This window comes from Ursus maritimus, unplaced genomic scaffold, assembly GCF_017311325.1.
Source record: "Ursus maritimus isolate PB19 unplaced genomic scaffold, ASM1731132v1 scaffold_26, whole genome shotgun sequence".
NCBI lineage: Eukaryota > Metazoa > Chordata > Mammalia > Carnivora > Ursidae > Ursus > Ursus maritimus.
The window spans coordinates 3,020,504-3,047,650 of record NW_024425119.1 but is presented as its reverse complement, the minus strand read 5'-3'; the positions used below and the strand labels follow the sequence as shown (position 1 = coordinate 3,047,650).

Below are 27,147 nucleotides of genomic sequence, written 5' to 3'. Positions count from 1 at the left end.
TTATCTTAAGGAGCAATAGGATAAGAGGGACCTAAAGTATTAGGGGAGATAATGTATAAGATGGATGATGAGAATAGTGATTTTTTAATGGTATGTAAATTTACAATAAATTTTTTAAAACTAATATATACAGCTTGGGAAAAGTTGAACAAATTATACAGTCTCAATATCATTACAAATTATATGCCTTTAATTAAAATTCTTGGTAATATTCTGACTCTTTTAGTTGGCTTATGCTATAATTTCTACATTATAAAAATAAAAATCTTTTTATTGGAAAAAATAATAACCAAGATAATTTAGAAAACAAAGTTGAGGAAGGTGTTACAGGAAGTGGTTCTACCAAGAATGAATTATTTTAAAACTATAATACTTAAGAAAGTGTGGTGTTAGTGCAGAACAGACCATTCCAATAGAATATAGAATCCTTGGGGTGCCTGGGTGGCTCAGTTGGTTAAGCGTCTGCCTTCAGCTCAGGTCATGATCCCAGGGTGCTAGGATGGAGCCCTGCATTGGGCTTCTTGCTCAGCAGGGAGCCTGCTTCTCCCTCTCCCTCTGCCTGCTGCTCCCCCTGCTTGTGCGTGCATGCGCGCTCTCTCTCTCTGTCAAGTAAATAAGTAAAATCTTAAAAAAAAAAAAAGAATATAGAATCCAGAAATAGAATTACACTTATATGGAAAGGATAGATTGTTCATCAAATGGTATTCGGTTATTGGTTGATATAGAAAAAAACAGCCAACCCTTCTTTTATCCAACCAGATAAATTCCTCAACGGGTAAATTCCCAAGTATGGCAAACAAAACGTTTATATTTTTAAAAGGAAAAGAAAAGGTATGGCCTCAGTGTCTGGAAGAACTACTGAAGAGATAAAGCCCACCTCCCATAAAGTAAAAGATTAATTTGAACTACAGTGAAATAAAAACATCAAAATCAAAAGACATCATAAGCAAGGCGGAGATACAAACCACAAATCGAGAAAACATTTGTAACATAAAATTAATAAAGGATTTGTATCTAGAGTATATTGAGAACTTCTACAAAGAAGGAAAACAACAAATGATATGATTAGGCATCTCACAGAAGAAAAATCTCAAGTAGCCTGCAAAGAGAACAAAAACTTTTTCTCATTCTTGCCTCTAAAAATGTAAATTAAACAACAGGATATGAGTTTACACCCATCACCTTGATAAAAGTTAGTGTCTGATAATACTGGTGGCCCTGTGTAGCAATGGAAACCTTCATACAATGCTATTAAGAGAGTACATTGGTACAGTCCCCTTGAAAAGCAATTTGTCGATAGCTATGAAAATTCAAAGTGTGGGGTGCCCAGGTGGCTCAGTTGGTTGAGTGTCTGGCTTCAGCTCCGGTCATCATCTCAGGGTCCTGGGATTGAGCCCCGCATCAGGCTCCCTGCTCAGTCGGGAGCCTGCTTCTCCCTCTCCCATTCCTCCTGCTTGTGCGTGCGCGCTCTCTCTCTCTCTCTCTCTCTCTCTGTATCAAATAAATAAAATCTTAAAAAAAAAAAAAGAAAATTGAAGGTGCCTATTTCTTATGATTCAGTAATTCTAGACATGATCCTAATAGATGTTCTTAGTATTTTTTTGTGCTTCACGTCTCTTTTGAAGGCTAGAATAGTGTTTTAACTCTATATAGTAAAATACTTAGGACTATAGTGAAAACTAATTATACTAAAATATAGTTATAAAAATTTTAAAATTTGTGATATAGTATGCATTGTTAGGGTATACTAATCAGGTCAACTGAAAATCTAATAACTGTCAATTTCAAAGTAATGATTAATATAAATGATATTTTGAGATAATCTATAACCACTGTTATATCAAAATATCTAGGGCTGTTGGTGACAAAAATCAAAAGGATTACTGAATACTCTTCAGATATATATATTCGTAATTGATTTATGGGCTTATTTCTGGACTCCTAATGTTATTCCTTTGATTTACGTATCTATCCTTAATGCCAGTAACACACTGTTTTGATTACTGTAGGTTTGTAATAAGTTGAGAACCTGTGTCCTATCCAAGTATTTATATCTGAGGAGATTAATATTGTATGTCCAAGGAGATTAATATTGTAACACCACTGCAATATTGTAGTTGCAAAAATGGGGGAATAGCCTAAAGATTAATCAATAGGAGATGATATAAATTGTGATATATTTAGATAACAGGTAACTGTGTAATGATGATGAACAAAAGCCAAGTTAGAATAATATGGTAGATATCTTGCAGTATCTCCTTGTATATCATCACAGGTGATCTCAAACAATACTGAGTGAAAAAAACAAGCTTTCAAAGAAAACATACTCTATAACATCTTTTTATGAAATTGTAACATTTTAACAAAAAGTGTAAAAACCTATATGGGATATTCAAGTGTAAGGAATAGTGATGGGAAGGACAATCTTGTTATAGTTACAGGCTTTTAGTTATGTCTATAATGTTTATTTAACTATGTAATGGACACATTACTTTATTGTATGCCTGGAATCTTTTGTTAAAATATGTATTGCATGATTTGACAGAATATTAACATGACAGTTTCAATTTTAATATACAGAATAATTCGGAGTTTGTGTATATGGGACCTTGTCAAGGGAAGATCAACAAATTAAGTGCTTTTCCCCAGTTCATCTCAGAGAAGTGAATTAATCTATGAAGTGCCAGGTGCTTTAAACGTGATGAAAGTATACCTAGTAGATTAATATATTCATAAAGAAAATTCTAATCAAAGCAAAGACAGAACTAGAATTTATATTTAGATCTTTTTGTCTCCAAAAATCTCATACTTGTTCCATGTTGTTAAATTGCATATATCGCATAAAATAACATATTTTAGAAGTGGTAAGTTAACTGTATCCACAAAATGATACGGTATCTGAGTAACATATTAACATAAAGACACTGAAATAATCTCAAGCATGACATTATAATCCAGTTTTCTTAAATATACTTTAGCCTGTTCTCACACTCATGAAAGGCTGAAGAAATTATTAGTTATTAGTAACTTTAATGTTAAAGCATTCCTGTTTTAAACATTATTGATCATTATGATTTAGTACATGTTTGGCATTTCAACTTATTTTTGTGGGGTTTTTTTGTATTTGAACTATTTTATTTTTTTATTTTTATTTTTTTTTATTTTTATTTTTTATTTATTTTTTTTTTTAAAGATTTTATTTATTTATTTGACAGAGATAGAGACAGCCACCGAGAGAGGGAACACAAGCAGGGGGAGTGGGAGAGGAAGAAGCAGGCTCATAGTGGAGGAGCCTGACGTGGGGCTCGATCCCGTAACGCTGGGATCACGCCCTGAGCCGAAGGCAGACGCTTAACCGCTGTGCCACCCAGGCGCCCCTGAACTATTTTATTTTTTTAAGTATAATTAGCATATAGTGCTATATTAGTTTCAGATGTGCAGTATGATTCAACAATTCTGTACATTTCTCAGGGCTCATCAAGGTAAGTGTACTCTTAATAGCATTTAAATTTGACTGTGTGACTTGGTTTTCTGTTATTTTAAACCACATTCTGTTTTGGTTCTTGATTTTAGGATCGAAAATTAACAAAGTCTGAGAGACAGAGATTTAAAGAAGAGGCTGAAATGTTAAAGGGCCTTCAGCATCCCAATATTGTTCGATTCTATGATTCCTGGGAGTCCACAGTAAAAGGAAAGAAGTGCATTGTTTTGGTGACTGAACTTATGACATCTGGAACACTTAAAACGTAAGTCTATCAATATTATAAAAATTGACCAAGAAGTATGAAAGAACTTGAATTGTCTCCTGTCATATTTTATCAGTCCTGCTTTTGTTGCCCGGTGTACCAAGGAAGGAACAGTCCCTCCAACTCTTGGTAGCACATTTTCCTGCACACTAAGTCCTTTGGTGTATAAAGTGATTTTATAATTATTTAATGGTAATATTAAAATAAGTTATTACAGAATAAACCTAGTTATTTTAAATCATGTTGATTTGCTGTTCTAAAATTGAGCGGCTAAGAGATCATGAAATCATATGACAATGTAGCCCTCTAGTGGTTAAAAGAAGGTTGAAGCTTATTGAGAAGTTTTCTCCATTTACTATATCACCTTGTATTGGACAGTTTGTGCTGCATCTATGCAACTGTTATGTCAAATTCAAATTATACTGTGACAGTTAATTACTAGATAAATCCATTTGCCATAGTATTAGAAATTAAAGCCGAAATAGCTAGACTTAACATTTCTTTCAGGAAAACAGGTCAAATGCAGAAATTTCTTGTTCTCCATTTGAACAATTCCCAACAAGGAATTCCCTTTCCCTAAAAGAGTTTTAAAGTAAGAATGAGAGTTTGCCTGTGGAATTCCTGATCTCTCAGATTACCTGTACTCAGAGTGGAAACTACAGTTGACCCTTGAACAACGTGAGGGTTGGGGCATTGAACCTCCATGTAGCTGAAAATCTGAGTATAACTTTTGAATCCCTCAAACTTAATTACTTAGTAGCCTACTGTTGACTGGAAGCCTTACTGATAACATAAACGGTCAGTTAATACATATTTGTATATTATATGTATGATATACTGTATTATAATAAAGTAAGCTAGAGAAAATAAAATTATGAGCAAATACATTTACAGTACTATACTGTAAAAAGTCTGCATGTAAGTAAACCCACACAGTTCAAACCTGTATTGATCAAGGGTCAAATGTGGTATAAATTATATGGCTTAAATTTTTTATTGTGGAGGAATTTGACTTTTAAAAAATTGTCTCTTTAGTATGTATTCATTCCTTACTACTTTCTTTAGTTAATACTACTGAGCTAATTCATCCCAGATCTTTGAAACAGTTTTGTATCTCCTGGATGTAAGGACTTGCATGTGCTTTTGGATGCTCAAGATTAACACATTGAAAAGCCAACAGATTATTTCCCTTCTGCAAATTCTAGTTTCCCCACCCAGCTTCTCTAATATTTATGGCAACACCTTTATCCTCGTCGTCCAAGTTGCTTGTTATATGTCTTTTTCTTCCACTAGATTGTGTGCTCCCTAGCACTGTGCCTGAAATTTAATAAGTATTTGAATGAATTAAGGAAAATTGTGCGGTAGTAGTTGTATGTGTATCTGTACCTAGAGATTCTTTTCACCAGTTCGGATACTTTAGTGGGCTGTCAGTAATCTGTAAGGCATACCCTAGGAGAGTACCCTATGACAGTTTATTTGTTTTAAAAAGTTTATTGAGAGACTTTGGGTAACATAATAGGCTAAGCCTCTGTGAAATTGTTGCTCGGTGGAGCACACAACTCTTGATCTCAGGATCATGAGTTCTAGCCCCATGCTGGGTGTAGGGATTACTTAAAAAAAAGAAAAATAGTTCAGATGTAATTAGAAAAGATCCAAAGAACTTTTAGAAATAAGAATAAATCCTTAAAATTAAAACTTCATTGATTAGGTTAAACAGCAGACTAAATTTAACTGAAAAGAATAAATATGAAGATCAGAAAGCAAGAAGAACATGAGACATGGAGGGAGAAGACATTAGATCTAATTATCATTCTAGAAGGAAAGAATCAAGAGAATGCGGAAAGACTTGAGGATGTGTATCTAGTCCTAAGCAAATAGATTTTTTTTTTAATTTAAAAAATTTATTTGACAGAACACAAGCAGGGGGAGTGGCAGGCACCGAGAGGACATGCTTTAATGGCTGTATAAAAGTCATATATAACTATATGAGAACACGGTTTTGTTTTAAATGTATTTGCTTAAGGGGGCGGCTGGGCGGCTCAGTCGGTTAAGCGTCTGCCTTCGGCTCAGGTCATGATCCTGGGGTCCTGGGATTGAGCCCGTCTGGCTCCCTGCTCAGTAGGGAGTCTGCTTCTCCCTCTCCCTCCACCCCTCCCCCCAACTCATGCTGTCTCTCTCTCTCAAATAAAATCTTAAAAAAAGCATACAGCATAAAATTTGTCATCTTAATCATTTTTAAGTGTGCAATTCAGTAATGTTAAGTACATTCACATTGCTGTGCAACCATTCTTCAGCACTCTTCAGTCCTGCAAAATTGAAACCCATTAAATAACTCCCCATTTCCTCCTTATCCCAGCCCTTGGCAACCACTAACTGCTTTTTGTCTCTGGTTTTATCTGATCCGGATATTTCATATGAATGGAGTCAAAATAACGGGGCCTTTTGTGTTTGGCTTTCACTTAGCTAAATGTTTTCAATGTTCATGATGTTGCACGTATTAGTACTTCGTTCCTTTTTATGACTACATAATATTTTGTTTCATAGATATACCACAATTTGTTTATCCATTCATTCATTTATAGACATTTGATTTTTTCCCAACTTTCAGCTCTCATTAATAGTCCTGCTATAAATATTTGTGTATTAATTTTTGAGTATATATTTTATTTCTTTTGGATGTATGCCTATAAGTGGAATTGCTAAGTCATGGTAATTCTATGTTTAACTCTTTGAAGAACCACCAAACTCTTTTCCACAGTGACAGCCATTTTCCATTCCCACCAACAATGTAGAAGAGTTTCGGTTTCTCCACATCCTTACCAACCCTTGTTTATTATTTTCATAACCATCCTACCAAGTGTGACATGGTATTGTGGTTTTGATTTGCATTTTCTTAGTGACTAAAGAGATTGAGCATCTTGTCATGTGCATGTTTGCCATTTATCTATCTTTGGAGAAATGTCTGTTCCATCATGTCTTTGGACAAATCTCTATTTAAGTCCTTTGCCCATTTTTAATTTTTTAAATTTATTGTTGAGTTGTAAGAGTTCTTTATGTATTCTGAAAGCCTTTCTCAGATACATGATTTGCAAATACTGTCTTCCATTCTATAGGTTGTCTTTTTACCTCCTTGATAATGTCGTGTGATGTACGAAGTTTTTAATGTTGATGAAGTCCAATTTACTTGTTTTATTTGTTGTTGTTGCATGTACTTTTGGCGTTATATCTAAGAATCTATTGCCAAAACCAAGGTCGTGCAGATTTACCCCTAAATTTTCTTCTAAAACTTCTACAGGTTTGTCTCTTACATTTACATTTGTTTCATTTTGAGTAAACTTTTGTGTATGTGTGAGGTGTGGGACCCAATTTCATTCTATTGCACAGGATGTCCAGTTACCCAGCACTATTTGTTGAAGAGACTATTCTATCCCTATTGAATAGTCTTAGTACTCCTGTCAAAATCATTTAACCATAGATGTATGAGTTTATTTCTGGAGTCTTGATACCATGCTGTTGGTCTGTATAACTGTCGGTAGCCAGTACCACACTGGTTTGATTACTGTAGCTTTGTAATATGTTTTCAAATTGGGACTTGTGAGTTCTCCAATTTGTTCTTCTTTTTCAATATTGTTTTGGCTAGGGGCGCCTGGGTGGCTCTGTTGGTTAAGGGTCTACCTTCAGCTCAGGTCATGATCCCAGGGTCCTGGGATCAAGTCCCACATCGGGCTCTCTGTTCAGCCGAGAGCCTGCTTCTCCCTCTTCTGCTTCCCCTGCTTGTGCTCGCTTTCTCTCTCTCTGTCAAATAAATAAATAAAAATTTTTAAAAAATATATATTGTTTTGGCTATTTGAGGCCCTTACAATTCCATGCGAATTTAAGAAGTAGTTTTCCATTTTTGCAGGAAGGCTGGTAGAATTTTGATTTTATCTGTAGATAGAATCAAATATATTTATAGATGCATTGAATCTGTAGGTCACTTTGAGTAGTGTTGCCATCTAACTATATTAAGTTTTCCAATCCTTCAACACAAGATGTTTTTACATTTTAATTTTCCAACAGTATTTTCTAGTTTCTAGGTCTTTCACCTCCTTGGTTAAGTTTATTCCAATGTATTTTATTCATTTGGATGCTTTTGCAAAATAGAATTGTTTTCTTAATTTCCTTTTCAGGTTGTTAATTGTTGGTGTATGGAACACAACTAATTTGTGTATTTTGATCTTGCACTCTTGCAACTTTGATTGTTTTATTAACTCTAGTTGTGAGAGTGTGTGTGTGTTTGTGTTCTTTGGTATTTTCTATGTATAGGATCTTGGCATCTACAAATACAGTTTTACTTCCTTTCCAATTTGTATACTTTATTTCTTTTTCTTGCGTAGTTGCTTTGGCTAGAATTTCTAGTACAATGTTGAATAACAGTGGTTATTCTTGTTTTATTCCTAATGTTAGAAAGCTTTCGGTGTTTCATTATTTAGTATGATGTAAGGTTTGGGTTTTTCATAATGTTCTTTATCATATATTCTCTGCTATTCCTGGTTTGAGTATTTTTATCATGGAAAGGTATTGGAATTTATCTAATGTTTTTTCTGCATCAATTGAGATGATCATGAGGTTTTTTTTTTTTTTTACCTTTGTTTTACTAATGTGTATTATCTTGACTGATTTTCTCTTGTTGAGGGATACTTCAATTTCATGGATAAATTGTACTTGGTGCATAATCCTTTTACTGTGCTGTTGGATTCAGTTAGCTAATGTTTTCTTGATGACTTTTGCATCTATATTCATAAGAGATACTGATATATAGTTTTCTTGTGGTGTCTTTGCTGACAGGGCAAATGAATAACTTACGAAGTGTTTCCTCCTTATCTACTTTTTGGAAGAGTTTGAGAAGGATTAGTGTTTTTCCTTTAAATGTTTGGTAGAACTTAATATTGAAACCATGTAGTCCTGGACTTTTCTTTGTTGGGAAGTTTCTTGAGGGAATGATCCATGTGTTCTTAAGAATAGGTATTCATCTGTTTTTGGGTGTCATGTTCCATATATTTCTCTTGTGTTTAGGTGGTTTATAGTATTGTTCAAATCCTCTACTGCCTTAATGAGCTTCTGTCTCGATAGGCTATTCATTTTTGAAAGTGGACTATTAAGTCTCCAACTATTACTATAGAACTGTGTATTCCTCCTCTCAATTCTGTCTGTATTTGCTTCATGTATTTAGGAACTCTGTTTGATGTGTAATATGTTTATAATTGTTATAATCTTGATAAATTGACCCTTTTATCAATATATATTCTTTATCTCTTGTATCAGTTTTTTAGTCTGTTTGTCTGATATTAATATAGCCACCTTGTTCTCTTTTGGTTACTATTTGCATGGAATATCTTTTTCTGTCCTTTCATTTTCAACCTGTATGGGTCTTTGAATCTAAAGTGAGTCTCTTGTAGACAGCATGTAGTTGGATCATACATATCTCCATTCAGCCATCTCTGTCTTTGATTAGAAAATTTAATCCATTTCTCCTTGAAGTAATTGGTGATAAGGAAGCACTTTTGCTATTTGTTTTTTGTATATTTTAACATCTTTTTTGTATCTTGTCTTAATTACTACTTTTTTTAATTTTTATTTTTTTATTATTATTTTTTTGTGATATACCATTTTAATACCCTTCTCGTTTCCCTTGTACATATTTTTTGGATATTTTCTTAGTGGTTACCTTAGGGATTACAATTAACCCATAAATGTCTAGCAATCTATTTTGAAATGTTACCAGCTTAGCTTCAGTAGCTTCAAAATCTTTGTTCCTGTACAGCTTTGTACCTCTTTTGTGTTTTTGTAGGTTTTGCAAAGATGCAAATTTCATCTTTATACATTGTGTTCCCATTAATACAGATTGATAATTATTGATTTATGTGTTTGCCTTTTAAATCATGTAGAAAATAAACAGGGAAGTTACAGGCCAAAAATACATTCATACTGGTTTTTATATTTAGCTATGTAGTTACCTTTACCAGAAATTTTATTTCTTCCTATGGCTTCAAGTTACTGTCCAGTGTCCTTTCATTTCAGCCTCAAGGACTTGCTTTAGCTTTTCTTGTAGGACAGGTGTACTAACAACAGACTCCCTCAGCTTTTGTTTATCTGACTGTGTTTAAATTTTGCCTTCATTTTTGTAGGATATTTTTTACTAGATATAAAATTCTTGGTTGACAGGTTCCCCCCCCTTCAGCATTTTAAATATGTCATTCCTCTGCCTCCTAGCCTCTATGGTTTCTGCTGATAATCTTATTGAGGATCTCTTGATTATGATGAGTTGCTTCTCTCTTGCTTTCAAGATTCCCTCATCTTTGGTTTTCAACAGTTTGAATGTAATATATCAATCTGAATCTCTTTGCATGTATCCTTCTTGGAGTTTGTTGAGCTTCTCAGAAATGTAGATTCATGTCTTTTATCAAATTTAGAAAGTTTGTGACCATTATTTTATCAAATACTCTTTCTCTTCCTTCTTATTTGGGCCTCTCATTATGCATATGTTGATTAGCTTGGTGGTATCTCACAGGACTGTTATGCTCTATTGAGTTTTCTTTCTTTTTTTTCCCTGCTCTTCAGACTACATAATTCCAGGTTTGCAGCTGCTTCTGCTTGCTCTATCTGCTGTTGAAACCTTTTAGTGAATTTTTCATTTCAGTTATTTTTTCAGTGACAGGACTTCTGTTTGGGTCTTTTTAATAATTTTTTACTGATTCTCTATTTCTTGAGCTAAAATTTCCTGTGCTCTGGATTTTGGCAGCCATTATTCTTAGCATTTAGTCTTCCAATTTTGTGGGATGAGTACCATAATTAACCCTATTTAACCATGAGTTGGTTGTCACTTATATTAAATAATTCAGCATTGAAAAGCTGATAGGAGCTATGATTATGAGGGCAGGACTTTTCAACTACTAGGCTTTTCTTCAAGGTGATTGGGCATGAGTCAGCCATAATGAAGGACTTAGAGATGCCGTATTAGACCCTTTATTTATTTATTTACTTAGTCATTCAGTCTTCTTCTCTGATGATACTTTTCTTGTTTGGTTATGGTGATTCTTAACTAATATCCCTATCTTTAGCACCACTTCTCACTCTTACCATATTTAGCTTTTCTGGGTTTGTAAATGTCCCATTTGTGGTTATATGGGCAAATCGGATCTCTTTTTGTCCACATTCTCCCCTTTCAGACAGTGCTACAGTAATCATGTATATTTGTCCTTATTTATTTCTGTAGAAATAGATTTCTAAAAATGAAATGTGACTCAAAGTATATGTATAATCTTAAATGTTTATTTTATTTTTTAATTAAATGTATACATTGGACATTGAGTAGCCAGTCAGGCGGTAGCAGGAGTTCAAGCTTAGGAATTCACTTGCCATCTCTGTCTTGTAATAGTTGTATAACTTCGGGCTCCCTGTCTTCATCAATAAAAAGAAAACTTAATACTCTCTACTAGAAAGTAGAAGTGACTTAGTTATTAGCATTGTCTGATATGTATGCCATATATCAAAGGTTTTAAAATCCAGTGTGTTTAAAATTGGACTTTGTGAAAATTAAAATCTTCTGGACATTGAAAGATATTATTAGGGGTACCTGGGTGGCTCATTCATTAAGCATCTGCCTTCGGCTCAGGTTATGATCTCAGGGTCCTGGGATTGATCCCTGCCTGCTTCTCCCTCTCCACCTCCCCTGTGCTTGTGTTCGCTCTCTTGCTATCTTTCTCTGTTGAATAAATAAATAAAATCTTTAAAAAAAAATATTATTAATAGAGTAAAAAGGCAATTCACAGAATGGGAGAAAATATTTGCAAATCATACAACTTAAAAGGGATTAATATCTGCAATGTATAGAGAACTCCCAAAACTCAACAACATTAAAAACAAAACAACATATTCAAAAATGGGCAAAGGACTTGGATAGACATTTCTCCAAGAAGATATACAAATGGCCAGCAAATACATGAAAAGGATGCTCACTATCACTGGTCATTAGGGAAACATAAGCCAAAATCACAATGAGATACCTCCTCACATCTGTCAGAATGGCTGTTATCAAAAAGACAAGGAAAACAAGTGTTGGCAGGGATGTGAAGAAAAAGGAACCCTCGTGTACTGTTGGTGGACATGTAAATTCGTGCAGCCATTGTGGGAAACTATATGGGGTTCCTCAAAAAATTAAAAATAGAACTACTGTAATGTACAGCAGTTTGGCTTCTGGATGTTTATCTGAAAAAAATGAAAACACTAATTTGAAGAGATACATATGTACCCCCTGTTCATTACAGCTTTATATATAACAGGAATGGATAAAGATGTGAGATATATATATATATATATATATATATATATATATATATATATATATATATACACACAGGAAGGAAATTTTGCCATTTGTAACAGTGTGGATGGATTTTGACACACCCAACAACAAGAAAAAAACTGAACTCATAAATACAGAGAACAGATTGGTGATTGCTGTAGTTGGGGGCACAAGGGTGGAGTGTGTGTAATGGTGGCAGTGGTCAAAAGGTGCGACCTTTTGGGGCGCTTGGGTGGCTCAGTCATTAAACATCTGCCTTTAGCTCAGGTCATGATCCCAGGGTCTTGGGATTGAGCCCCGCATTGGGCTCCCTGCTCAGTGGGAAGCCTGCTTTTCCCTCCCCCACTCCCCCTGCTTGTGTTCCCTTTCTCGCTGTGTCTCTCTCTCTCTGTCAAATAAATAAAATCTTAAAAAAAAAAAAAGGTACAAACTTTTAGTTATAAAATAAGTAAGTCCTGGGGATGTAATGTACAGCATGGTGACTATAGTTAGTAATGCTGTACTATATGTTTGTTTTTTTTTTAAGATTTTATTTATTTATTTGACAGAGAGAGACAGCCAGCGAGAGAGGGAACACAAGCAGGGGGAGTGAGAGAGGAAGAGGCAGGCTCATAGCGGAGGAGCCTGATGTGGGGCTCGATCCCAGAACGCCAGGATCACGCCCTGAGCTGAAGGCAGACGCTTAACCACTGTGCCACCCAGGCGCCCCTGTACTATATGTTTTAAAGTTGCTAAGAGTAGATTTTAAAAGTTCTCATCACAAGAAGAAAATCCTATAACTGGGTGGTGATAGATATTAACTAGATTTGTTGTGGTGATCATTTTGCAATATATGCAGATCATTTTGAATCATTATGTTGTATATCTGAGACAAATATAATGTTATATATCAGTTATATATCTCAATTACCATATGACACAACATTTCCACTTATGGGTTCATACCCAAAAGAATTGAAAGCAGGGTCTTGAAGAGATATTTGTAATATAACCATATTTATAGTTGCATTATTTACAATAGCTAAAAGGTAGAAGCAGCCCAGATGTCCATCAAGGAAAGAATGGATAAGCAAAATGTGTGTGTGTGTGTCTGTCTGTCTACACCCAGTGGAATATTTTTCATCTGTAAATGACAAGGAAATTCTAACACGTGCTGTAATAAGAGTGAACCTTGAGGACATTATGCAAAGTGAAATAGGCCAGTCACAAAAAGTCACATACCAATACTGCTTGATTTCACTTTCTATTAGGTACCTAGAACGGTCGATTCATAGAAACAGAAAGTAGAATGGTGGTTGCCAGAATCCAATGGGGGGTGGTTTTGGGGAGTTATTGTTTAATGGGTATGAAGTTTCAGTTTTTCAAGATGAAAAAGAGTTTTGGAAATAGTTGGTGTGATGATTTCATAACAGTATGGATTACTTAGTATCACTTTAAAATGGTAAATTTTATGTATATTTTATCTTAATAAAAAATAGGAAAATCCTCTGTGTTGAATTTTCTCAAAAAATAGAGGTGGAACAATTAGTATCTAACTCATTTTATGAAGCCAGCATAACACTAATACCAAAACCTAAAATATTATAGAAAAAGAAATTTTTAAAGAAAATGTCCTTCATGAATATTGATGCAAAAATCCTTTACAAAATAATAGCAGATTGGATCCAGCAATTACAATATATCAATACCAGAGAGCGTTTATCCCAGGATCACAAAATTGGTTTAACATTGAATGAATCAATGTTATTCATTACATTAACAGAATAAAGGAGAAAAGCCATATGATCATTTCAAAATATGTCAAAAAGTATTTGACAATTCAATATCTATTCATGGCTATAAACTTTTAGCCATACTAGGAATAGTAGGGAACTTCCTCCAGCTGATAGATAACAACATCAACCAACCTATAACTAATATGTCAAACTTAACCATTGCCCCTGAGATTAGGAACAAAGAAAGTATGCTTGTTTTAACTATTTACATTCACTATTTCAGAGGGCCACCCATTGCAATAAGGCATAAACACAGGGAAAACTAGTAAAAGGCATAAAGATTGGAAAGGAAGAAATATCACTGCCCTTGTTTGCAGGTTATGTAATTGTTCACATAGAAAATCCAGTGATTCTGAACAAATTTAATGATATTATAAGATACGAGGTTAATATATAGTTATCTATTATATTTTATGTACTTGATCATTTTATAAATGTGAAAGAAATACAAGCTAGACTCAGCTTTTTCCCAGAATTTTCTTCTAGAATTTTTCAATTATAAGACAAGTTGAAAGAACTACACAGTGAACACACACATATTCACTGCCTAGGTTCTATTAACTTTGCTGCATTTACTTTACTACATATGTCCATCTAATCATTTCCCTATCTTTCTTAATTTTCTTTATTCCAAGGTAAGTTGTAGACATCAATATGCTTCACATTAAATACTTAAGTGCTCATTTTATTAAAGTTCTAATATTTATATGCTTTGTTTTTCCTTACAGTAAGATTTAAATACAGTGAAAAGTGTAATTAATCGTAATGGTATCATTCTATGAGTTTTGACAAAGGCATTCACTCATGTAATCAAAATTCTATTAAGCTATAGAACATTTTTATTATCTTAGTAAATGCCCTTATGGCTCTTCCTAGGCATCCCTTCCCTCACCCTTCAGAGGTAATATGTTTCCGTATTTTTTATTTTTTTTTTTATTTTTTATTTATTTATTTATTTTTTTAAAGATTTTATTTATTTGACAGAGATAGAGACAGCCAGAGAGAGAGGGAACACAAGCAGGGGGAGTGGGAGAGGAAGAAGCAGGCTCATAGCGGAAAAGCCTGATGTGGGGCTCGATCCCATAATGCCGGGATCACGCCCTGAGCCGAAGGCAGACGCTTAACCGCTGTGCCACCCAGGCGCCCCCCCGTATTTTTTTAAACCATAAAACCAACTTTCACCATTAGTTTTCTTTTAATTACCTTATCCAAATGAAGTAGAATTTCATTTTAGTTCCTGTATTACCTTTTTAGTTGAAACCTTGTGTTGTTTTGTTGTTTTTTTTAAAGCAGTTGCTTTGGAGATTGTGTTTATATATTTAACTTTTCACAATAAACTTTGGGTTGATACTGTTCAATTTCATGTAAAGGAACCTTGCGCAGATAAAAGTTTCTGTTGTCCCTGATACTTGTCTTTGTGCTACAGTTTTTATATATGTTACATTTATGTATTCTATAGACTCCCTAAAACAAAATTATTAATTGTTCTTTAATTAGGCATGTGTATTTTAAAGATACTTAAGAGGCAAATGTAATTTTTTATACCTTCATACTTCTGAATATTTTCAGATAAAATGTTCATCTGAAGCCAGTCCACAAACTATCTTTCCTGCAGTGGGTTACATCAGAAATCTCTGTTCCATTCTTTTAGCATTAGTTGGGCTGCTTGGAATCTGCATAATATGTATTTCAGAGGTCAACCAGAGATTTGGGCAGAATGAATATTCAGGATTTGGGCCTCCCCTTCTATGCCAGCCTTTTGGGATTTCCCTCCTTTACTTTCTAGATCTCTGCTGTCCACTGGAACTCTCTGTGCTGATGGAAATATTTTATAATCTGTACTATCCAAAATGGTAGCCACTTGATACATGTGGCTGTTGAAGACTTAAACTGTGGCTAGTGTAGCTGAAAAATGGAATTTTAAATTTTAAAATATATTTGCCTAGTGAATACTATATTGAACAGACTATCATTATAGAAAGTTCTTTTGTACAGCACCGTTCTAGCTGCTGTGGTCATCTTGAACTCTGTCTTCCTATTTCCCAGCTAATAAGGCTACAGGCTTCTATTTAGAATTGAGCTGATCTGCACATTCAGGCTGGAGTCTTCCCTCAACTGTGAAAAGATTTAGAAAATAGGAAACACAAGCAGTACTTTCTTTTTTGCCTCATGTGAACTCCCTTCCAATTTATGCCTAATTTTGATTGCTCTCAAGTAGTTGTTTTTATATTTTTTACTACAGTTTATAATGACATCTGTGTCCAGTAAGAATTACTGCACCATTTACCAGAAGTCAGACTCCACCCCTTTTTATTTTTTATTTTTATTTTTGTTGTTTATTTTTCTGTCTCTTAACTTCTAAATTATTTTAGTAGTGACCCAATTTTAAGGAATTCCTTTTTTGTGCTTTGTTATTAGAATTCATGTACCAACCACTTGTTAACCTTTCCCCCTTAACCTTGCTAAAAGTATCACTAACTTTTAAGGTTACTGAATCTTAATATTGTAAATTTGATATTCTCATCTCAGATATGCTAGAATTTAATGGAATTCTTCAAAGCAGTAAACTCATATCATTGATAACCTGTTTGGTGTACTTTGCCTTTTCTAGGTACCTGAAAAGGTTTAAGGTGATGAAGATCAAAGTTCTAAGAAGCTGGTGCCGTCAGATCCTTAAAGGACTTCAGTTTCTTCATACTCGGACTCCACCTATTATTCACCGAGATCTTAAGTGTGACAACATCTTTATCACTGGCCCTACAGGCTCAGTCAAGATTGGAGACCTAGGTCTGGCAACCCTGAAGCGGGCTTCTTTTGCCAAGAGTGTGATAGGTATGTTTCAGGTGTACCTTGCATCCTAACTGGTTTTCTGATATTCCTTTTATTTAGAAACCTGACCCTGTCAGAGCTTTTATTACGTGAAATAAGCCTTCAGAAATTTCTAGCTTGAACTCAGGAAGTGATCAGTTTTGCTTATGAGATGTGGAGTTCTCTGTATGCTTCTAGAATCATCTGGAAGACTAACAATGTTTTGTAAAGTTACATGAAGAGAAGTAAGGTGAACTTTGTTGACAAAACCTTATGTAACTATCAATCTTATTGGGTCATTCTGTTGATATGTAGTATTATGTACTTATTTATATAATGCATATAGAGTTACTTTCTTATAAAAGAAATTGAATTTATAAAAAGTGTTAGATATATATGCGTTCAAAAGTAACTACCTGTTAAGACTTCATTTTAAAATGTGAAAATGAATTTATTCCAAGAACTTGGTTTTAACTTTTCTTACTCCTACTTTTCAGAAGATATATCTGAAACAGAGCTTTTCAACCCTAGTATTATTTGACATTTGAGGTTGGATAGTTCTTTGTTGTAAGGGCTTTCTTGTGCATTATAAGATTATTTAGATGCCAGGAGCACATACCCTTTCCAGCTCCCCCACGGTTGTTACAACCAAAAATGTCTCTGGACTAATGTCCCTGGGTAACAAAGTCACCCCCTTGTTGAGAATCACTGATCTAAAAAAACATGGCTGTCCTTTCAGACTTTCAAATATATGTTAGAGAGTTGCAGCTGGAAAAATAATTTAATGCTTATTATTTTGATAGGCTTTCACTCTCTGAAAAGGATGTGACACCTTGAAAACTTGAAATCTTTACAGATACTCTATTCTCCCCCCAAAGGTGGTGACAGCAAGGAAACCATTAATTTTTAAGTGGGCTAGAATTTTACATATTAAGAGAAAACCATAGAACCCCCAGTAATTTGTACATTCTTATAAAATAGTGTCCTCCATAGAATATTATGTGACTTGGATTTGGAATGCTATTTTAAAATTTTCTTACAATAGATTAACAAGAAGAATTGGAGAAGAGTTATTTAAAGCTGAATTTCCTTTTTGCCTTCCTTACAGGAAAAGGAAACATTTCTTTGATTGTCTTTGGCTTCTTAAAAATCTCTAACCCAAGGGAGGTTCCCCCCCCCCTTTTTTTGTTTAAATCATAGTATGTAAGCCTATTCTTTAGAAATGTCTACAGTTTGAGGGATCCAAACTTAATTTCTTTGGAAACATTGGAAAACATGGTCTGTGGGATCACATATGCTATGCTCATAACTCAGTCTATATTTGAGTTCTCCATTTGTGTGTATTTGTTTTTTGTCTGTAAGATCTGTAAGGTGTCCTTCATTGTATTTCTTGTTATCTGCAGTAGGCTTATTTGTGTACTGCAGGTGGTACGGTAAGTATGTGAAGAAAGGGGCTCTGGTGAGTGGCCTTTGTAGACAAATAAACTTTATTTTTTTCTTTTAAAAAACATATTGAATGTTGGATTTTTCACTGCAAGGCCTCCTTAAAAGTGAAACTGATCAGGTGGAATGTTAATGGCTAAAGACTAGCTATAAATATTATATAACCTTACAGCTACCATACAGTAGGGGGCAGACAAGTATTTTGATCTTTTTTAACCTGTCCTGCCTTATTGGTGGATGCCATTATATCCTCTTTATTTCTTGCTGGTCTCTTAGTTATCCTTCCATTTGTTTTCATTAGGAGTTATATCAGTTTTTCTCTTATCCAAGTCTCTATTTTGACATTGTATAACAGTAATCGATTTGAAACAGTAAATAAAGACACTTGATCCCATTCTAGTTTCTTTTATGAAGGCCATGCAAAAGTTCTATAAGATATTTGGTGGAAGAGGCTAAGATTTTCTTCCTCTTCTCTGCCCCCACCACTCTTCTCTTCTCTTTTCTTCCCCCCTCCTACTTTCTTCTGTCTCACAGGTCAGCTCCTCTGATTCTCCTCCAGATGAGTAACATCTGTAGCCTCTGCTCACATTGAGTCTGAATTGTTCTTTTAATTTAAGGTACCCCAGAGTTCATGGCCCCTGAGATGTATGAGGAAAAATACGATGAATCTGTTGACGTTTATGCTTTTGGGATGTGCATGCTTGAGATGGCCACATCTGAATACCCTTACTCAGAATGCCAAAATGCTGCTCAGATCTACCGCCGAGTAACCAGTGTAAGTATTACCCTAACTGATTAGTGAGCTTAAGTTACACTAATAAAGGAACGCCAAGCTGGATATCATCGAACCATGCAAAAGGGAACAGTAGTAGCACACTCAGTTGTTGGGGGAAGAGGAAGTTGAGGGATTTTATTGCTTCTGATTTAGTGAGAGCAAAAATAAAGATAAAGAAGTACTAGTATATTCTGGATTCTCCTTGCATACATTTAAACCTTTATTTTGAGATATATTATGTTTAAAAATACTCTGATTACTACTTTTCAAACCCTAATTTATTCATCTAAGTTCTCATTCCCTCCAACCATAAAACGTATTATCTGAGTTAAAAATAATGCTCTTAACTCAGGTTGCTTTGTTCACGGACTTTTCCCTAAATGGTTTAAAATAGATTTATGAATTTATTGAATCATTTATAAGTACCACAGGGTTTAAAGCATAACAGTAATTTCTAATCATCTAAATACCCTAACCTATTAAGATTTTTCCCCGGTTGTTGCAGAGATGTTTCTTTACAGTCATTGTTCAAAATAGGACACATTAGGGTCCACAGAACATACTTTATTGTTAGTCTCTTAGTCTATAGCTGTTGCCCCCTACTTTCTTTTTCTCAGGCTGGGTGAGGGAAGGAGAAATGTAGTAAACTGTAGTTTGTTTGGCCTTCAGATAATTCTGATAAGTATCCTAATCACTATTCTCTTTTGCCCTTAGAAAGTTCATCTGCTTTGCTTCTTAGAGTTCTATATCTGTATTCCAAGTTCAGTATTCACCATTCTTCCCCTATAATTTACATTATCCCTTTTTTCTTTGGGGGTAGGATGGGGTATTCACTGGATGTTTCCTCCCTGTATTTTATTTAGAATTCTTGAAACCTCAAGAAGTACAATTGATTTCTTGTTTTTCTATTCACCACATTCTGTTTATCAGGTTCTTGATTCAGAATAACTCTTAGGTGTAGGCCTTCTTCATTCCCATTGTCAGAACTCTGATTTCACATCTTACTTCACACCTTACAACTGTCATCCTGAAGTAGTTAATATTATGAATTTGTTTTTCTGCTTCACTTGAACTGGTTGAATTTCCTTGCTATTTCTTCTTGGTATAAGGAACTTATACCAGTTTGCTTATGAAAGCATGTACAAATTCTTATTATGGGGTGCCTGGGTGGCTCAGTCGTTAAGCGTCTGCCTTCGGCCCAGGGCGTGATCCCAGCGTTCTGGGATCGAGCCCCACATCAGGCTCCTCTGCTGGAAGCCTGCTTCTTCCTCTCCCACTCCCCCTGCTTGTGTTCCCTCTCTTGCTGGCTGTCTCTCTCTCTGTCAAATAAATAAATAAAATCTTTAAAAAAAAATTCTTATTATAATCTTTGCTGTTCCTCATCTTTATCTAAACACCTTTTTTTAGTCAAACCAGTCCTCTTTATTATCTTGCACATATGCCACATCCTTCCCTTTTTTCCTCTCCATTTGTACATGCTGTTGACCTGTGCATGCTCTTCTGCTATCCAGTCTTCCCCCACAAAATTTTATCTGATGGGTTTCACTACATAATGATTTTTGCCTTCTCTGAGCTTCTCAGCTGATCTGAATCGTAGCATTTTATTTGTAATCAATTATTTTACCTGGAATTTCAAAAATTGAATTAATGTAAAGCATTTTATTTTATTTTTTTTTAAGATTTTATTAATTTATTTGATAGAGATAGAGACAGCCAGTGAGAGAGGGAACACAAGCAGGGGGAGTGGGAGAGGAAGAAGCAGGCTCCCAGCAGAGGAGCCTGATGTGGGGCTCGATCCCAGAAAGCTGGGATCATGCCCTGAGCCGAAGGCAGACGCTTAACGACTGAGCCACCCAGGCACCCCTAATGTAAAGCATTTTAAACGGTGCTTAGCATATAATAAGCACTATATATAGGTGCTTGCTGTTTATTTTTATTGCTTTATATTCTTCTTTAAGATTTGTAATCTTATCTCTACAAAGTATTTGTTTAATTCTATCCTTATCTTTAGCACTATCCCAAATATAAGTCTCAAATGCAGATACATGCAACATTTTGAGTCCCTGCTATATGCCAAGTCCAGAGCCTGACATCAGGTAATTAAAGATGAATAACATATGTATTCCGTCTTCAGAAAACTAGCTACAATATTAGAAGATAAGTGTGTAAGCAAACAGTTGTAATTACAGTGTGATAATAAGAGCTTATTGATTGTATGTCTTTTCTCTTTTGAAAGAATGCCTATTCAGATCCTTTGCTAGGTTTTTAATTGGGTTATTTGTCCTTCTGTTATTGAGTTGTATGAGTTTTTTGTATATTCTAGATAGAAATCCTTTATGACATAGATGATTTCCAATTATTTTCTCCCATTCTATCAGTTGTATTCTTTTTTTTTTTAAGATTTGTTTATTTGAGAGAAAGAGCCAGGGGGAAGGGCAGAGAGAGAGGGAGAGAGAGAATCAGAAAATCTCAAATACACTCCACCCTGAGTGTGGAGTCTGACACGGGGCTCAATCTCTCGACCCTGAGATCATAACCTGAGCTGAAATCAAGAGTCAGACACTTAACTAAGCCACCCCAGACACCCCAGTTGTCTTTTCTTAATAGTGTTACTATATTACTAGTGCCCTTTAGGACACAAAAGTTTTTCATTTTGATGAGGCCACATTTATATATTTTATCTTTTGTCTTTCTCATGCTTTTGGTGTCATATCTAAGAATCCATTTCCAAACCTCAAGTCATGAACATTTACCCCGATGTGTTTTCTTCTAGGAGTTTTATAGTTTTAGTTCTTATAATTAGATCTTTGATTCATTTTGAGATAATTTTTGTATGTGGTGTGAGGAAGGGTTTTAACTTGATTCTTTTGCTTGTGACAACTGTCCAACTGTCCCAGTACCATTTGTTGAAAAGACTATTATTTTTGCATTGAATGATTTCACCTTTGCTGAAAATCAGTTGACCATAGGCAGATGAGTTTATTCCTAGACCCTCAGTTCTGTTCCATGGATCTATATGTCTTGCTTTGTACTAAGTTTTGAATTGGGAAGTGTGAGTCCTTCTATTTATTCTTCATATTTTGGCTCTTCTTGGTCCTTTGCAACTCTATATAAATTTTAGAGTCAGCTTGTCAGTTTTTGCGATTCAGCTGGGATCCTGATACATATGGCATTGAGTCCATAGATCAATTTGGAGACTTGCCATCTTAACCATACTGAGTCTTCTGGTTCATGAACATGGGATGTTTTTCTATTTACTTAGATCTTTTGTAATTTCTTTCAATGGTGTCTCGTAATTTTCAGAGTGTAAGTCTTGTACTTTTTTTATTAAGTTTATTCCTGAGTAGTGTCTTTTTGGGGGGATTCTATTATAAATGGAATTGAGTTTTTTATTTCAATTTTTGATTGTTCATTACAAACACTATTGGTTTTTGCATACTGATTTTGAATCTAACAAACTTACTGAATTTATTCTAATAGTTTTTTAGTAGATTCCTTAGGATTTTTTATATATAAGATAATTTAATCTGCAAATAGAGTTCTTAAAAAAACATAAGGGTTGGCAAGTGTGGGTATATGCTTTACTTGTGAGAAAGAATTGAAAAAAATGGCTGACTCTTAGTTTAATGAACATAATTTAGGGATAAACTTAAAGAAACAAAAGACTGGGTAGTGGTTGGCTTCTGGGAATTTTCTAATGAGAAAAAAAGAGATGTATCTCTTGATATGTCAGATTCCACTCCTGTTGTAATCATACAGTCTGTGTAAGAGAAGATAAACACGTAATTCTCAACATTTTCAGTGAAATAACCAATAAGAGTTTATTTTTAAAAATTAACTATAGGAATAGTAGGTAAAATTTTATAAGTAAATTACTTTTTTTTTTTTTTTTTTTTACTTTTCCTAAGGGTAATTTGCCCTTTTTTTTAAAAGTTGCCTCGGATTTTATTTCCTTTCATTAACTCTCCTGATTTTGCTAGAAATGACAGAATAGTTGACAAATTAAAATACTGAATTAAAACAAATCTGAACCACCCAGTTGTTTTGATAGGTCCTATACAAATCCTTGTTTGAATCCAAATATGTGAATTTAATAATTTATTCTATTATATCATATTACATTAAAATTACCTCACCACATCCACACATACTGATTAATTTTTTTTTAACCTAACTTTCCAGGAAGAGTTGAGATTTGGGGTATAGGGAGACACAGGAAACGGTATACACCTAAAGTATAAGTTGGTTCACCAAGTTACTTGAGCATAGTTTTCAGGGGCTATTATAACAAAGAGCCACAAACTGGGTGACTTAAACCAACAGAAATTTATTGTCTCACAATTTTGAGGCCAGAAGTCCAAATCAAGGTTATAGCAAAGTCATGCTGTCACACAGAGAGGAGAACTTTTTGTTCCCTCTTACCTTCTGATGGTTTGCTGGCAATCCTTAGCATTCCTTGGCTTGTACCTGCAGCACTTCAGTGTCTGTCTCACATGGTGGTTCCCCCTTATCTGTCTCTGTCTCCTCTTCTTGTAAGGACACCAGTCAGATTGTGTTAAAGGCCCACCCCACTCCAGGATGACCTCACCTTAACTAATTATAATTGCAATGATCCTATTTTCAAATAAGGTCAGATTCTGAGATACTGAGGGTTAGAATTTTAACATATCTTTTGGGAGGGCAAGAGTTTAACCCATAATAGTTCATGGGTTCATCCAACAAATACTTAAGTCTGCTTTGTTCCAGATGTTTTTCTATATACTAGGTATTGAATATTCTTGTTAAGTAAAACCCAAATCCTTGTCTCTTAAGAACTTATTAGGGGAAGAAGAAAAGACAAGCCAGATAGTTACCATATGGTATAAAAACAGTTATTCTAGGGATAGCTATTTAGTGGAAGCATAAAAGAGTGGTACCTAATTAAGTTTGAACAGGTTGGGAAAATGATGTTAAATAGGGAGAGACTAAGTTAATAGTGTTGCATTTGAGAAGTCAGACTTAAACTTTAAATTTTTTAAAAAATTACTCTGGCTCCAAAGTGGAGAATGGATTTATGAAGGACTAAAAGCTGAAAACTCAGTTAAGAGGCTGTGGAAATAATCTGAAGAAATGACTAACAGACTGAAATAAGGATTTGCAGTAGAGATGGCCAGAGTGAAAGGATGAGAGGTTTATTTTCTTTATAAATTAGAGTTCAGGTAAGCTAAGTTGTTCTTTTTCACTTACCATTTATGAAAATAAATGATACAGAATAAATATCCATTGTAAATATATATCCTCTTGAGAAGATAAGATGGATCTTGATCATTAAACTTGATTATAAGGTTAAATTTATAACTTTAAATTTTAAGACTATAAAATTATAAATTTGCATATGGTATGGTTTGTGTATTTTATTTCCTAACTTACAATCTATTACTTTTCTTCGTTCTATCATACTCTAAACCAGGGATTAGTGAACTATGACCCATGGGCCAGATTTAGCTGGCCATTTTATACAACCCATGACGAAGAACAGTTTCTATATTTTAAGTGATTGGGGGGAAAAATCAAAAGAAGAAAGATATGTCATGTCATGTGAACGTTTCAGTGTCCACAAATAAAGTAATAAAGCACAGCGACACTGATTTGTTTCTACGTTATCTTTGTCTGTCTTCACACATTACAATGGCAGAGTGAATAACTGGAACAGACTGTGTGGTTCCAAAAGCTTAAAATATGTACTGTTTGGGCTCTTAACAGAAAAAGTTGTTGACTGCTGTTCTAAACACATGTCACCAGAACTTCTTAAAAAATGCTCCGCTGAAGAGGTCTGTAAATAATTACTAATCTGTAAAAGTGGTGATAATATTCCTCTATTAGAATGCTATTCACTTCTGTACTTAGAGTAGACACAAGAATCTCAGTGCAAGCAAGTAGCTACTTAAATTATTAGCTCTGAAAATTCGTGGGCACTCTTTTTCTTTCTGTCAAAAGTAGAACTATCACATTAATTCTGTGATGAAAACATAAGAGGTTTTAACATACAAGCATTTTTTCAGTGGCCATACTTATTACTGGTGTTGGTCTTAGAAATAACATCTTAGGGGCCCCTGGGTGGCTCAGTCATTAAGCGTCTGCCTTCGGCTCAGGGCATGATCCTGGCGTTCTGGGATTGAGCCCCACGTCGGGCTCCTCTGCTAGGAGCCTGCTTCTTCCTCTCCCACTCCCCCTGCTTGTGCTTCCTCTCTCGCTGGCTGTCTCTCTCTCTGTCGAATTAATAAATAAAATCTTTAAAAAAAAATCTTAAACCTAATATTACTGCTTGAGGTGATCATTCTGGATTTTAAACACAAAGGTTTATGAACCAATATCTTTTATTTTCTTGACAGCAGTGCTGAATTTTTTTTTTTTTTAAGATTTTATTTATTTGTCAGAAAGAGAGAGGGAACAGGGAGAGTGGCAGACAGAGGGAGAAGCCGGCTCCTTGCTGAGCAAGGAGCCTGATGCAGGACTCAATCCCAGGACCCTGGGATCATGACCTGGGCCAAATGCAGACACTTAACTGACTGAGCCACCCAGGCGTCCCTGAATTTTTTTTTTTTTTATAGCAGACAGACTGGATAGATGAAATACACATTAGATAGCCATATATTTAAGCACTCTCAGCCATACCAGCCTCCTTTGTTGGTCTTATAGTATTTCTATTTTGAAATGGGGGTAAATTTTATTATGTACCAGCAGACAATGGCTCTGCTGTTCTGTAGGCTGTTGTTAGAGACACTGAATAGGTATTGACTGGGCTGTCTCTGTTACTTAGTGATAAGTGTCTCTGATTAATTTTGCAAATTCACTTATTATTTCTCTAAATCAAGGTTGTATTGAAAATGTCTCAAGGGATCATGGAATTTTAGGTTTCCTTATATAAAATGAAGTATAAAAATAACTGGTATTTACAGAAATCAAGTTATAAATTATATGGTAATAGCAGTTTTTTTAAATGCAAGTTGTATAGGTGACCGACATTAAATTTTATGCTTGTTCTATATCTAACCCCACAAATATGATTAACTGATTAAACATAATGACTATAGGATGAGTAGGTAGAAAACACAGCCAAACACTGTTGATTCAAAAGTTGCTCACTAGAGGCTCAGGACTAAAACCAGTGTTTCAGAGTTCTTTGGCTTCAGACTGTTAGGTGCAGCACTGCCATAAGAGCAGATAAAAATTTATATAAGCAATTACTTGATAAAAGTAAAAAAAATTGAGTTTTAAGAAAAGGCATTTGAGACACTACACTAATAAATGTATCTTTATTTTCAGATGCACACTCAAGCTCAAAATCTCCTTCTTAAATGAGTTTGCCATGTTAATTTAATAGCACTGAGAAAGACCAATATCACTTTTCCATATTCTTAGTATAGTATCTACTGTTTTCAATTTTTCACCATTTTTCTAAGATAAAATTCACATACCACAAAATTTATCATTTAAATACTTAAAGGTATACAATTCAGTTTTTTAATATATTCATATTGAACCTTTCCGTCACCCCCAAAAATAAATCCCATACCCATTGGCAGTCACTCTCCTTTCCCCCTATCAGCCACTAATCTACTTTATGTCTCAGGATTTGGTTTGCCTGTTGTGGACATTTTTACAAATGGAATCATATGATATATGACCTTTTGTGTTATACTTTGTTTTTCTGTTATGCCTTTTGTATTATGCTTTTTTTAAAATTTTATTTATTTATTATTATTTTTAATGGTTTTTTATTATGTTAGTCACCATACAGTACATCCCCGGTTTCCGTTGTAAGGCTCGATGATTCATTAGTTGCGTATAACACCCAGTGCACCATTCAATACGTGCCCTCCTTACTACCCATCACCGGTCTATCCCATTCCCCCACCCCCCCTCCCCTCTGAGGCCTTCAGTTTGTTTCTCATAGTCCATAGTCTCTCATGTTTCATTCCCCCTTCTGATTACCCCCCCTTTCTTTATCCCTTTCTTCCCCTACTGGTCATCCTAGTTCTTATGTTCCATCGATGAGAGAAATCATATGATAGTTGTCTTTCTCTGCTTGACTTATTTCACTTAGCATTATCTCCTCCAGTGCCGTCCATGTTGCAGCAAATGTTGAGAACTCGTTTTTTCTGATAGCTGAGTAATATTCCATTGTATATATGGACCACAACTTCTTAATCCAGTCATCTGTTGAAGGGCAGCTCGGTTCCTTCCACGATTTAGCTATTGTGGACATTGCTGCTA

General features: G+C 34.8%; 1 protein-coding gene across 4 annotated transcripts in view; it reads left to right on the top strand.

Moving 5' to 3' along the window:
* Positions 1–27,147, top strand: part of WNK1 (WNK lysine deficient protein kinase 1) — a 151,055-nt gene that overhangs the window by 57,368 nt on the left and 66,540 nt on the right. For all 4 annotated transcript variants that reach the window (XM_040642014.1, XM_040642015.1, XM_040642013.1 and 1 more), the window contains exons 2-4: positions 3,574–3,746; positions 16,477–16,697; positions 18,734–18,891. In XM_040642014.1, coding sequence (XP_040497948.1) covers positions 3,574–3,746; positions 16,477–16,697; positions 18,734–18,891 — 552 coding nt within the window. The remainder of the gene's footprint in view (positions 1–3,573; positions 3,747–16,476; positions 16,698–18,733; positions 18,892–27,147) is intronic.